The sequence below is a fragment of the Bos indicus x Bos taurus genome, chromosome 4, assembly GCF_003369695.1.
Source record: "Bos indicus x Bos taurus breed Angus x Brahman F1 hybrid chromosome 4, Bos_hybrid_MaternalHap_v2.0, whole genome shotgun sequence".
Taxonomy (NCBI): Eukaryota; Metazoa; Chordata; class Mammalia; order Artiodactyla; family Bovidae; genus Bos; species Bos indicus x Bos taurus.
Window position 1 is genome coordinate 54,823,086 of NC_040079.1, and position 14,906 is coordinate 54,837,991.

The following is a 14,906-nucleotide window of genomic DNA, read 5'->3' on the forward strand; positions in this document are numbered from 1 at the left end:
CCCTGATGGCTAAGATGGTAAAGAATCTGCCTGCAATGCGGGAGCCTCAGTTTCAGTCCCTGGGTCAGGAAGATCCCCTGGAGAAGGAAATGGCTACCCACTCCAGTAGTCTTGCCTGGAGAATCCCATGGACAGATGAGCCTGGCTGGCTACATCCATGAGGAGGAAGAGAGATCTGTTCCATGATGTTTTCCTTATCCATGGACTTGACTCCACTGTGTGGAACATACTGGCTGGCAGTAACAGGGAAAAGGTGGAAATAGAGAACCATTTGTTGTTGTTCAGTTGGTAAGTTGCATCCAACTCTTTGTGACCCTATGGACTGCAGCACACCAGGCACTAGGCCTTAAAGCCTCCTGCTCAGAACTTATACATATCAAGTGTGTTCAGATTTCATTGTCCAAAATAAATCATGTGGCCACACTTAACTCCAAAAGGGTGACGATGTGCAATCCTACTACATGCAGAGAAGATAATACTATACTGGTAAATAGCACTAATACATGCTGTAGCCACATACCCAGAGGTCAGAGAACCCAGAATTTGGCAAACTTACCATGGGTCACTAAGTGAAACCTTAATTTTCTCATCTATGAGGCTTGGAACACTCTTATCCACCATAAGCTGTGATTGGTAATTATACATATGTCATATCTCAGATTTGTGGATTAACTAGACTTCCTTGGTGACTCAGATGGTAAAGAATCTGCCTGCAATTCAGGAGACCCGGGTTCAATCCCGTTGCTGAGAAGATCCCCTGGAGAAGGGGATGGCTACCCACTCCAGTATTCTTGCCTAGAGAATTCCATGGACAGAGGAGCCTGGAAGGCTACAGTCTATGGAATCTCAAAGAGTAGGACATGACTGAGTGATTAATGCATACTTAAATCTTATAGTTATCATGCATGCTACATTTTTTTTCCAGCTGGTGGTCACTGAAATATTACTGTCTAGGACACAACTGAGCTTATTCTTGGGGTATGTGTACTGTGCTCAAACAATTCGGAAGAAAGATGGCTTGCAGTTAAACAAGTTTATTTACTGCAAGATTTGTTTAATATGCTGAGTTGTACTCTCAGTTCCCTGGAGGGAGTGCAATGCAGTGTTTTCAAAATCATTTCCATATAGAACCTCTCTTAGAGGAGCCTTGAAGAATATCTCCTCCATGGAATAGTTCACAGAATTCTGGACTGGGAACCTGTCAAATTTCTATTAACGAAATAAACTCTTCTAAATAAATTCACTGAAAGAAAAGTCAAGAGAAATGAAGTGTTTCTCTCAAATAGACATCTGGAACAGACGTTTTGCTTAGGTTTTTCATCTCAGTTTCTGTCTCCTCTGTTTTCACATGGGTGAAATGGGTGTCCAAAATCTCAGCAATAACATTTTTTAAAAAAAGTACGCAAAACTGCAGGCGTTGCAAACTAATGGTTCTTTACCTTTAGAAGAAATTAATATCATCCTTTGTTGTCTCCTTCTCCAAGCTGCACAGAGATGCAAAATTCTTGATCTATTCTTGATTTGGGGAGAATAGCAACACTTGCCGATATTTGAGGACTGTTTGAGCTGATCTGTGAAGTAAACATTTCACAGATGAAATTGACACATGGATCATAGGGAAACGAGAAGTCAGCCCCCGATCCTGTAACTGCTGGCCCGCTCTTATTTCCACCGCTTAGCCCTGTGCTAACAGTGCATGGTCACTATTCTCACTCAACACTTACTCATACACTTTCAACTCAAGAAAGCTGAGAAGGTCAAACGCAAAATAAGCAATAATAAAATTAGTTGGTTGTCCCAAAGACAGAATGGAAAAGTATGTCTCATTCAAAGTCAGTACAAAAAGTTCAAACTTGAAGGGGTGAGAACTGGTTCATTGTTCAGTGCTCCCCAAAGCAAAACAAACAAACAAACAAAAATCCTCATCCGACACTTCACGCTGTTATGTTCTCTGAATTACCTGAACCCATTAAAATTGACAGGCTTTGTCTAAGTATTAAAATCTTCTATAGAATGGATGCTAACACAATCATAAAAATGGAATGATGATTCAATCATGTTCTTAAGCTTACAACTAAATTTAAGTGGGAAGTATAATCAGAATGTTTCTGAAAACATCTGGAACCCAAGAGTTTCTCTAGGCCTCAACAGAATATCATCGTCCTCCATAAGAAGCCCATCACATTGAACTAGAAGGATGAATAGTCAGTATCTCCATTTTCAGGTGAAGGACACAAATAGGCACAATGATTGCCTAATGGAGACGTCTGTACCATTGCTATGATGGTGCAAACAGAATACGGAACAGTTTCTACACCAATGGGGCCCTTGATCACTGCTGATCTATGCAACCCTGCATGTACCATTGGTGTTGAGAGAAGGTTCTGTAATTTAAAAGAGTGTTCCATTTCCATTACTGTGGTTTTATTATCTGGAGATACAAAAATATTTTTTACAATGTTTTTTCTAAATAGTCCCCAGATAGCCCTTGTTGCATTAGATCTCTCTCATACTAATCAAGCCAGTTCTTGCATATCGCCTGGATGAGTGAGGACAGATCATCCAGGAAGACTTAGAAGTTGAGGAGCTGGCTTGCTTGGAAAGGTAAATGGATTTTCACCTTAACGACTATCTTCTGTTAGAAGACTAAGGACAATATATTCCCTTTCTGAGCTGAGCACATTTGTAATTTTAGCTGATATCTATTTAGCATTGTGCTTTTCCCAACAGATGTGAGAGATACATAAGACTGGTACTGTTACTTCATTCTCCAGATAAGAAACTGGCCATTTACTATGTGCCAGGCACAGGGCTAAACACCATGAATCTATTAATTCATTTACTTTGTGGTCATACTTCCAGATATTGGCTGATCTGGAATTTGGATCCAGGCCATCTGACTCCGTATGTCATGACGCCTCCACACTCTCAAGTGAAGGGTGTAGAATTCAGTGGTCCCCAGTCTTTTTGACACCAGGAACCAGTTTTGTGGAAGACAGTTTTTCCGCATACCAAGGCAGGGGAGGGGGATGGTTTCAGGATGATTCAAGCACATTATACTTATTGTGCACTTTATTTCTATTATTAATACATTAGCTCCACCTCAGATCATCAGACATTAGATCCCAGAAGTTGGGGACCCCCGATGTAGCTGGAGATGATGGAGGTAATAATGGTGATGATAGGGACTGTCTCAAGCTATGGAAGAATCTTCAAGCTTACTTCATATGAAGGAAATGAGTTTACTCTGCCATTTACTTAAACACATGAGATTAATCTCAAGATTCATCCTTGTCTGTAGTTTTTATATTTTAACACATAGGAAGTATTTGAATCTATATAGTTATGTATATTCTACTAAATATAAAAGGTATTCGCTTTCCCTATAACACAGTGATACTTTGTTATATAGGGGAATCTTGTCCACAGTAACCAGTGATATATATACTAAGGGAAAACTTGAGTTTCAGAAATGTAAACTCCTTCCCATCTTGAAAATCAAGTGTGTTCAATCTCTTCAGTTTTTACTACATTAATGCAGTTTCACTGAAACTAAAAATTGTGTGTTTCTTGAATTATTCAGGTCGTTTCCGACAGCTAGAAATACTGGATCACGTGGCCAGCACTTTCTCGTCTTTGCTGAATGATGTTAACATCCTGCAGAACAAAGCTGAAGAGGAAGATGAAGGGAAAGGTGTGCAAAGAACCTCAGTGAGTGAAGCCAAAGAACATCGAAGAAGAATAGGTGAACTTTTTAGGAAAGGCTCAAAGCAGACCATTAGAAAGGATTATAACCTGGGAGCATCAGAGTCACTGAAGACAACAGACAAATTTTCTATCACCTCTACAGACACAAGGGAGCATGGAGCACAGGTATCAGCTGTGACAAAGAAATATGTCCAAAGTCATTGGTCTCCTTCGGCAGAGCATTGGTCTCCTCAAGCCTGTGACAGCTTGACACCTCATCATCCTCCCCAAGCTCTTCTGAGCAAACAGGGGCCTCAGTCATCCATGCTGACCAAGCAGGCTCCTCCTTCCTGTGTGGCTGAGGGGTCAGTCAAGGACAGAACTCGAAAGGAGAATTCAGTTCAGACTAATAAATTCAAGAGCTTGTCCCGTCTTTCAGGCAAAGCACCGGACTCCTTCGAAATGGAAGAGGTCAGTGTGTTCATGTCTAAGTGAGGGAACTTTCACCACGGCATCTTTCGCCTTCCAGCCCTCATGTAACCCTTTCATCTTTCAGCCCCTCAGCAGCACATGCTATCATTCCAAACTTCTATTTGGTCCTTCTTGTTGCTTCAGTCAGAACTCAACCAGCACGAAACCAGCCTTTGCTTTCTCTTATTTCTTTTCCTTTTCTTGCTCACAGTTGAATTCACTGGTTATTTTTGACTTTACTTTTCCTCAGTGTCTTATTATGTGTCTCAGTATGTTTTTGTCTGCTCTCTAACTTTCCATGTTTCACCTTCTTTGAAGGTCAGTTCAAGTACTTCCCACTCAGTGAAGCTTGCCCACCAATCCTCCTCTGTGTTCTATAGCCTTGGCAGGGAGAGCCTGTTACACTAAATATTCTGTGTGTGTGTGTGTGCATGTGTGTGCATGTGTGTGGGTATTGATGACATCTCCCCTGTTGGACTAAAATCTCCTTCAGGACCAGGTTTTATTCTCAAGAGAATATGTCTTAAAAATACTTCCTCTGCAATGCCTACTGCAGAGCCTTGGACAAAAGAAGTAGGGACTTGGGTTTAATAGTATTTTGTTTGCTTGCTTTGGGATTTAATACTGACATAGCTTGACCCCCATTTCACACATGCCCTTTGCCTCTTCATCCCATATTCATTCACACGTGTGAATTTTCATCATTTAGATGGCCTACCCAACTGTACTTCTAAGTCTTTTTACAAATAGATACACACATTTTCACTCACTTCTCTGATCTTTAATAATTACAAAGATAGTAGAGAAGAGCAAGTCTTTCCCCCCTTTCCATGTAAATTGTTTGGAAGTAGGGTAGAATATTTATATGCCAGTCCTAAGGTCAAGCCAGCTTTCTTCAAGCCCTCTGAGTGTGAGACACTCTAAATGTAAACCCATTACACATGATGCTCCGGGGCACAGACTCTGCCCTCAAGGCAGCCACAGTGCCCCCAGGGATGGACACAGAAACCAACAACACGGTAGGGGTGGAGACAGCTCTGTCACCAAAGCTACAAGTTTGAACCAGCCATGGGGCAGAGACAACCAAGGAAACTGTAGGATGTTGAAACTTGACAATAAGTTTAAAAGAAGACTGAGTTAGGTGAATGAATATGCCTATTGGTAGGTCTCTCCATCCCACAAAGAGATAGAAATTGCCTCAGTTTATAACTGTTAATGATGCTAGTATCTATCTATATTTTTGTATGCGTACATCTTATGTCAAAAATTATTTTAAGAACCTTACAATATTAATCTCATTTTAAAACAGTAGCAGAGAGACTTCCCTGGTGACCCAGTGGTTAAGACATCACCTTCCAATGCGGGAAATATGGGTTTGATCCCTGGTTGGGGAGCTAAGATCCCATATGCCTCATGGCCAAAAACCAACACATAAAACAGAAGTAATATGATAACAAATTCAATAAAGATTTTTAAAATGGCCTGTATCAAAACATCTTAAAAAAAACACATAGCATAAAAATGAATACAAATTATAAACGGAGGAAAAAACAGAGCTTTGGTCAAATACCCTAATTTGAGTATAAACTGAGATGGCTCTAAAAAAGAGTATATTGTTTTATTCCATCTTGCAAAAGTTATTTAACTACCAAGCTAATAGTTAAATTACTATAAAGAAAATCAAGACAGTCTGCAAGTCATTAGTCAGTCTGCTGCCTATTTCGTAGGATATAAATGGGAAATTTCCCCAAACCCCAGCCTCTTGACAAGCCCCATTAGAATCTACTGCCCCCCTCCTAAGTTTCTTCTGCTTCAGACTAGGTTAACTTAGAAAGAAATAAAATTCACTGTATGTCATCTAGTGTGAGAGTACAGGCAGAAATGAATACCATCGTAGTCAATGTAAAGAATTAAGAAAAGAATGGTAGTCCCTGCAGGACATACTTTCAAATATTCATTTATGACAATTATGACAATTACTCAAGGAAAAGATATATATATAGATACAGATATAGATATAAGTATATATAGGTATGGGAAGGGAGAACACACTAGGGCACTAACAAAAGCCTAAATTTAAAAAAAACCTCACACATATTTTTTGGTACATAGTGAGAACTTGGCAAACATTTGTAGAAGAGTAAAATTAATATTAGAAGTATTTGGTAATATTAATTTAGTCTATGAGTGGCTTCTGTATAAAGACAGAATGTCCTGTTGAACTTTGAAGCCAACTTTGTTTTTTAAATTTCTTTAATATTTACCCAGATTTGTGTAAAAGGGTGTATGTATATGTAAAGCAGAGAGATCCTTCAAAATGATATTAAAAAACTCACTATTTGAATTTTGTTTTCTTAAAAAATATATTTAAAATACTACATCTTCATCACACAGGCTGGGAAAAAAATATTTGTTTCACTCAATACCAATATATCATTAAATGAAGCTTGGGTAGATTGTAGCTTAAACAGGAGCTAATGCCAGATTTAATAGTCATTTTTAATGGCAAATTTTAAAAATCTAATTATGAAAAATGTGTGCAAAATTGGCAGATTTTCATGGCATTTAAAACATGAGCCAATGTACTTAAATATCTACCTATCAGAATTTCAACTCTGATTAGCCAAATTGCCTCCAGATCAATCTTTGATGTTTTCATTAAAGTACTACTAGAGACTGAATATGGCAATATTTGGCCAATTCTCAAAATTATGATTCCAACAAAGTTGTACGTAGATAATTTTAATGCAAAAATCAACATATTTTTGTGTTTAGTTTTACCTAAACTAAGTCTGTTCCTTTCTTTTTTAATTCCCAAATATATGAAGAGAATTTAATACTTATGGAACTTCTGTAATTGTAGACTCTCTTAGGGTGCTTCTTTGTATCTGCAATATAACGTCTTTAACCTTCCCTCTTGCTTATATACAAGGATCCTTCTCTCTGGAACTCATGTGAGAATGTTACCCATATTATTAAATAATGCCAGTCAACATCTTGTTTGGATGGGAAATGTTTCCAAAGTAATCATCATTTCTTGTTTTATTTTTTAAATTTATTAGTAAGTTTGGCCCAGGTGGAATGACCCAGGAATATACCTGGTTTCCACTTGAAGTTATTGGGACCTTTTTTGTTATTGTTCTTTTATTTAATAGATGAATAGATACTTTACTTAGCACTAAGTGGCTTTTTCTCCAGGGTAATGCTCACAGCAAAACATTTTCTTATACTGAAAAAGGTACATGGTATACACTGGTTTGAGTTACAAAACCAATTAAAATAGTGTTAAGAGCTATATCTACTCAATTACAAGTGTAAAGTAACTTCTCTGAAAAAAAAGATATGAAAGATTAAAACATAAGGAATAAATATTTCTTCTTACATTGCTGAGCCATTTTCTCATGTCCTGTTTATTCATGGGTTAAAGGTAATTTTTGGCCATGTGTACCACAATGTTTAAAATGTTCATATCATTTGATTCAGCCCTCAATATTCATAAATAAATCCCATATAAATAATATGAAATGTAGAAATAGATTTCAGAGAAGGCAATGGCATCCCACTCCAGTACTCTTGCCTGGAAAATCCCATGGATGGAGGAGCCTTGGTGGGCTGCAGTCCATGGGGTTGCTAAGGGTCGGACATGACTGAGCAACTTCACTTTCACTTTTCACTTTCATGCATTGGAGAGGGGAATGGCAACCCACTCCAGTGTTCTTGCCTGGAGAATCCCAGGGATGGCGGAGCCTGGTGGGCTGCCATCTATGGGGTCGCACAGAGTCAGACATGACTGAAGTGACTTAGCAGCAGAAATAGATTTTAGCTGCTAAGTCATGTTGAACTGTTTTGGACCCCATGGATTGTCCCCCGCCAGTCTCCTCTGTCCATGGAATTTTCCAGGCAAGAATATTGGAGTGTGTTGCTATTTCCTTCTCCAAGGGATCTTCCAGACCCAGGGATTGAACCCATGGCTTTTTTGTCTGTGCATTAGCAGGTGGATTAGATTTAGGTACAAGGATACTCATCTCAGCAGCATTTCTGTTTGCAAAATCCAGAAAACATTCCCTCATTAAGAGAAACATTAATTAAATCAATGTACCTCAAAATATAGCCTATTGTGTACTCATTAAAGGTGGTATTTTCAAAGAAATTTTACAATATGAGGAGAAAAGGTCCTTCCAAATTTTGAATGAAAAAATTTGAGTACATTACTCTATCCAGAATAAATGTATTAAAAGAAAGCCTGCAAAGACATACTCCAAAATAGTAACACTAACCATTTTTTTACCTTCTTTCACTTTTTATATTTATCAAGTTTCAGTAGTGAGCTGTTATTATTTTTAAAGAAATAATTATGATTTAGTTTTAGCAATGATTTATTCTCATTAAAGAGTAGTATTCATTAATTTCTAAAAAGAATTTTTAAAATAAATTCAACCCTGTTAATTTGGAAATCAGATTTTCTTTTAGCTTTCTAAGATTTACATAGCAACTGAGTTATGAATTTCCTAAATTGCTCTCCACAAATTTACCAAGTTGTAAATAAATCCCTTAGAGAGCTAAAATTAAATATGGGAAATAACTTGCTTTCTCCAAATATAGTTAATGCTCTTTAGGAGCAAAAAAAAAAAAAAAAAAGCTTCCTAGGTTAATAGTAATAATATTATGTAAGTTTAGTTCAAATGTCACATCTCCAGGCAGGGTCTCTATTCCTCCCACCCAGACATAATCTTTCCCTTCCCCTCCCCCTTCTTTTTTCTTTTGAATAAAGCCTTAAATTTTTATTGACATAAGAGACTTGATTGAATGGAGTAATGGATTCTGTAGCTGTCAATGTGAAAACATTGTAAACATGCAAGTGCTCTCCAAATTGATTTGAACATTTATCCTAACCCCCATTATTTATTTCTTTTATAACCTTTGGCCAAGCACGAAGGACCTTATTTTCCTGGCCAGGGATGGAACCCACACCTCCTGCAGTGGAAGTGCTGCATCTTAACTGCTGGACCACCTAGGAGGCCCCTCTTTCCCTCATCTTATCTCCCTTAGTTCTTTGAATCTTTGATATGAGTGCCTTGTACATGTCACTTGCCTGCAGCAGCCTGTTAGCTTTTTGAAGTCAGATATTATGTTTAATCCTCTTAGTAGGAGCCAGTCGATATTCATTATATGTTGATTAAACAAATTAAGTGAATTTATTATGAATTGATATATTTTGGTGTCTCAGGTCCAGAGCTTTGAAGAAGAGACCAGCAATCCTGTCGACATGACTTCAGAAACTGTAGGTAAGACTTCATCAAGGTGTATAATTTCATCTTTCAGAAAGAAAATGTAATGAACTAGTACTCAACTTTCTTAATATGTAGAGCATATTTAAGAGCTTATTTAGGAGATGCGATACCTACTATTACTACTACTTGTACCTACTACTATTAAACGCCTACTAGCAATGCATATGTACATGTAAATTTCAAAATAATTACTACAGAAATGTTCAATATTCCTGGGGCTGATATAGTTTGTGTCCTATCTAACAAAAACACTATATGACCTGAATAGGCTAGTGGAATGGATTTCACACAGAACTGGGACTGAGTGAATACGTTCTTACTCCTACTGCCAGTTGCTTGCTGTTGCACGAGTCATACCAATTTCAGTTCAGTTCATTTCAGTTGCTCAGTCGTATCTGACTCTTTGCAACCCCGTGAATCGCAGCACACCAGTCCTCCCTGTCCATCACCAACTCCCAGAGTTCACCCAAACTCACGTCCATTGAGTCAGTGATGTCATCCAGCCATCTCATCCTCTGTCGTCTCCTTCTCTTCTTGCCCCCAATCCCTCCCAGCATCAGGGTCTTTTCCAATGAGTTAACTCTTAGTGGACCTTAGTTTTTCCATCTGTGATAAAGAAAGAAGTGTAGATAATTTTTAAGTTCTCTGCTGGCACTTATAATCTAAATTAAGTGATTCTATAAACATCATATTAAACTCTCAATGGAAACAAGTTGCCTAGATGTAACTTTCCAAGTCATCTCTTGGATTGATGTTATATCATCCCAGACAAAGAGAAGGAAGTCTTTCTCTACTGCTGGGTCTTATGCTGCCATTCAGCCATCACTATGATTCAGCATTTCCATGATCCTGTAACAGAGCTAAAAGTAGACAGGGTTTAGTGAAGCAAAATAAAGCAGATGAAGCTCGTGTGTTTCCTGGAAGAAAATATGCAAATTTTAAATTTAATTTAGTGTGGTGTCAAACACATCTTTTTCATTACAAAGTGTATGTATGGGCCTCATTTTGCTAAATGCTGTTTAGAAATTATGCATTAGTAATTATAGGGTCCTGCTGATTACATAAATTGTTATCCTGCTCTTCAAAGTAATTACCACCTAACCTACATTGAGGTTTATAAGACAGAAATAAGCATCTGTTTTCCATCTAATTGAATGATTCTCAGTGAAGCTGGAGGTCCCCTTGCTGATAAGAACTGCCTTCCTTGACATTCAATTAAGAGGTCTGCTGATATCATGTAAGTCACCTCAGTCATTCTGAAAAATGATTCAGAAAGTTACGCAAAAGTGCTAATCTACATTTAATCTCAGATTCAGAGAGCAAATTAAGATGGGTGAAGGTTAACCTAATGGAGAAAATATGAATTCTAGTAAAGCAAATGTGATTTTATTACTTTCAAAACCAGTGTTGTTAACCCAAGAAAAATAGGACTGAGAAGAAATAAGTAAAACTAGCTTGATTAATGGGGAAAGGGGAAACTATTACTTTGATAGATAGATATATATATATGAATGGATTATATGTACATAAATTGTATATGCACATATTATATATATATTTGCACATATGAAATAATGAACATTGACACAAAGTTCAAAAGATGACTTTACACAAAAGATGAAGGCACATGGACTGTTTGACCAATAGGATGTGGAAGAAGTGGTGCTGTGCCTCTTCCAAGCATATCCTTTAATCCATCCAACTGACTCCTGGCTCTTGAGATACCTGCTCTTGGAACATTTCTTCTGAGAACCTGATCCTCATACTGTGTGAAAAGTGCAACACATGGGTGTGCCACGTGTGTGACCACTTTGAATGAGTATCCCTGTGAATATACCATCCTTGTTACCCAGTCCAGTCAGACTTTCAAATGACTCCAGCCCAGATGCTATCTGACTGGAGCTGCCTGAGACAATCCAAGCAACAAATGCATAGCTGAGCTGAATCAGCCCATGGAACCATGAAAGTAATAATAAATTTTAGTTTTAAGCCACATGTGTGGAAGTGAAAGTGTTTGTCCCTCAGTTGTGACCAACTCTTTGTGACCCCTTGGATTGTAGCTCACCAGGCTCCTCTGTCCATGGAATTCCCCAGGCAAGAATACTGGAGTAGGTTGCCATTTCCTTCTCCAGGGGGTCTTCCTGACCCAGGGACTGAACCTGGGGGTCCCGCATTGCAGGCAGATTCTCACTGTCTGAGCTAACAGGGAAGCAACAATAAGTTATAGTTTTAAGCCACACTGCTGCTGCTGCTGCTGCTACTGTCGCTTCAGTCGTGTCTGACTCTGTGTGACCCCAGAGACAGCAGCCCCCCAGGCTTCCTCGTCCCTGGGATTCTCCAGGCAAGAACACTGGAGTGGGTTGCCATTTCCTTCGCCAATGCATGAAAGTGAAAAGTGAAAGTGAAGTCGTTCAGTCATTCCCGACTCTTAGCAACCCCATGGACTGCAGGCTACCAGGCTCCTCTGTCCATGGATTTTCCAGGCAAGATTAAGCCACACAGATACACACAAATAGACAAAGGCGTGTAACGAACTCTTCAAATACCTTTAACACTTAGTTTTAAGATATTTTATACTTCTTCTACTCATGTACAATGTTCTGAACACTAGCATAAAAAGTGTATTTAAGCATTTCCCTAAAAAAATGAGCAAAATTTCTTCTGATGAAAGGTTAGGACCCAAGCCCACAAATGCACCATCCTCCCTTTATCATTGAAAAATTATCGCTGGAATGAAAAAGAATATAAATATAAGAAGGAAACAAATAATGGTGTGATTAGAAAATTGAGAACAAAATCAATCATTCATATTCTAGAATCCTTGAAGAGTTTGTTTGAGATATATTGTGAGTGAAGTTGCAGACAAATCTATAATAGGAGCTCACCTAGGTTTTAAAGAGTTAAGTGTACATGTTATGGTCATAATTTTCAAAAGAATCTAAGTTAACTCTCAAATTAGGTAAAGTATACCTTTCCTGTCACTTTTTAATATTAGCAAACACAGAAAAATTACCACAATATCTAGTACTTCACAATTACAGGCTATTTCAAGAAATGCCCACAAATGAAAGAATGACTACAAAGAATCATTAAGAATGCTCAGAAATGAATATCCTCAGTGAGATGTATGAAGACACTGCTTCTACGTACGAGAACAACCTCTAGTAAGTAACCATTCCTTTCAGGTAAAATACACAGTGTCTGATTCTGTTTTTGATAATGACTAAGAGATCAAATTGCCAACATCCACTGGATCATTGAAAAAGCAAGAGAGTTCCAGAAAAACATCTATTTCTGCTTTATGTACTATGCCAAAGCCTTTGACTGTTTGGATCACAATAAACTGTGGAAAATTCTGGAAGAGATGGGAATACCAGACCACCTGACCTGCCTCCTGAGAAACCTATATGCAGATCAGGAAGCAATAGTTAGACCTGGGCATGGAACAGACTGGTTCCAAATAGGAAAAGGAATACATCAAGGCTGTATATTGTCACCTTGCTTATTTAATTTCTATTCAGAGTACATCATGAGAAACACTGGGCTGGAAGAAGCACAAGCTGGAATCAAGATTGCTGGGAGAAATATCAATAACCTCAGATATGCAGATGACACCACCCTTATGGCAGAAAGTGAAGAGGAACTCAAAAGCCTCTTGATGAAAGTGAAAGAGGAGAGTGAAAAAGTTGGCTTAAAGCTCAACATTCAGAAAACGAAGATCATGGCATCTGGTCCCATCGCTTCATGGGAAATAGATGGGGAAACAGTGGAAACAGTGTCAGACTTTATTTTTCTGGGCTCCAAAATCACTGCAGATGGTGATTGCAGCCATGAAATTAAAAGACACTTACTCCTTGGAAGGAAAGTTATGACCAACCTAGATAGCATATTCAAAAGAAGAGATAGCCAAAAAAGGTCCATCTAGTCAAGGCTATGGTTTTTCCACTGGTCATGTATGGATGTGAGGGTTGGACTGTGAAGAAAGCTGAGTGCTGAAGAATTGATGCTTTTGAACTGTGGTGTTGGAGAAGACTCTTGAGAGTCCCTTGGACTGCAAGGAGATCCAACCAGTCCATCCTAAAGGAGATCAGTCCTGCGTGTTCACTGGAAGGACTGATGCTGAAGCTGAAACTCCAATACTTTGGCCACCTGATGCGAAGAGTTGACTCATTGGAAAAGACCCTGATCCTGGGAGGGATTGGGGGTAGGAGGAGAAGGGGACAACAGAGGATGAGATGGCTGGATGGCATCACCAACTTGATGGACATGAGTTTGAGTGAACTCCGGGAGTTGGTGATGGACAGGGAGGCCTGGTGTGCTGTGATTCATGGGGTTGCAAAGAGTTGGACACGACTGAGTGACTGAACTGAACTGAAGGAACCCCCAATGGCCAACCCTCCCACAGATAACTCTGAATTCTCAACAAAGCAACCTAAAGTCACTAGAGAGTGACCAAAAGCAGGCAGACTGTACAGAAAGCTTCAACACTTGGGATAAAAGAATGCCACTGAGTGAATTTCCTGTTTCGTTTTAAGTCACTTAGCCTAAAGCAAGAGCTAATTTATACCACTCTAAAAATTTTTATAGAAATTATCAGTCTTACTAGCTAGAAAAATCAGAAGACAGAGTTTAGGGCAATAACAAAAGCTGGAAAGTGAGGGGAGAAATCCCAGAAAAGAGAGAGTCTAGAGGACAATCTTCAGAGTCTGAGTATGAAATCTACTCACATTGCTAGTCAAACTAAACATGCGTGAGGAAGCCTTGAAGAATCTCAGCTAAAGCTAAAAGAGTGAAATGACATTTCCAATTGGACTTTGATTCTAGCCAGTTTTCCTGACTGCTAAAACATCATATCATTTACAATGTCTGGGTACAATAAAAAAAATTACTGGAAAATAGAAGAAAAAAATAAGAAAATATAACTTAGGCTGAAGAAATAGGCAATTAATGGAGATAAACTGTGAGAAAACCAAGATGTTGGAATCAGCAGCAGAAGTATCTTAAAGAGCTTATTGTAATCATGCTGAAGGATGCAAAGAAAAAATATGCTCACAATTAATGAAACGAGAAAATCTAAAAAACAAAATAGAAATTATAATAAAAATGAAATGGAAATCCTGTAAGTGAAAATCTATAATTTCTGAAACACAAAACTTACTGCATGGGCTTAACAGCTGATGAGCTTTATTTTAAATGAGAAAATAAAGACTTGGGAACTTGATTCCAATAGAAAGTATCCAATAAACTGAAGAACAGGAGAAAAAAGACATTAAAAATCACATGAAAAAAATTATCTGAGTCTTAGGAGCCTGTGGGACAACATCAAAAGTTCAAATATACATGAAATTGCAGTCAGAGAAGGAGAGAATGGAAAAACTGGGCAGGAATAAAATCTAAAGAAATAATTATGGAAAATTTCCCAAATTCATTCAAAGATTCACATTTACAGACTCAAGA

The 14,906-nt window shown here is 38.3% G+C and overlaps 1 protein-coding gene across 1 annotated transcript in view; it reads left to right on the forward strand.

Moving 5' to 3' along the window:
• ITPRID1 (ITPR interacting domain containing 1) overlaps window positions 1-14,906 on the forward strand; it is a 108,551-nt gene that overhangs the window by 35,677 nt on the left and 57,968 nt on the right. The window contains exons 9-10 of the mRNA XM_027539479.1: window positions 3,584-4,158; window positions 9,386-9,443. Of these exons, the coding sequence (XP_027395280.1) occupies window positions 3,584-4,158; window positions 9,386-9,443 (633 nt within the window). The remainder of the gene's footprint in view (window positions 1-3,583; window positions 4,159-9,385; window positions 9,444-14,906) is intronic.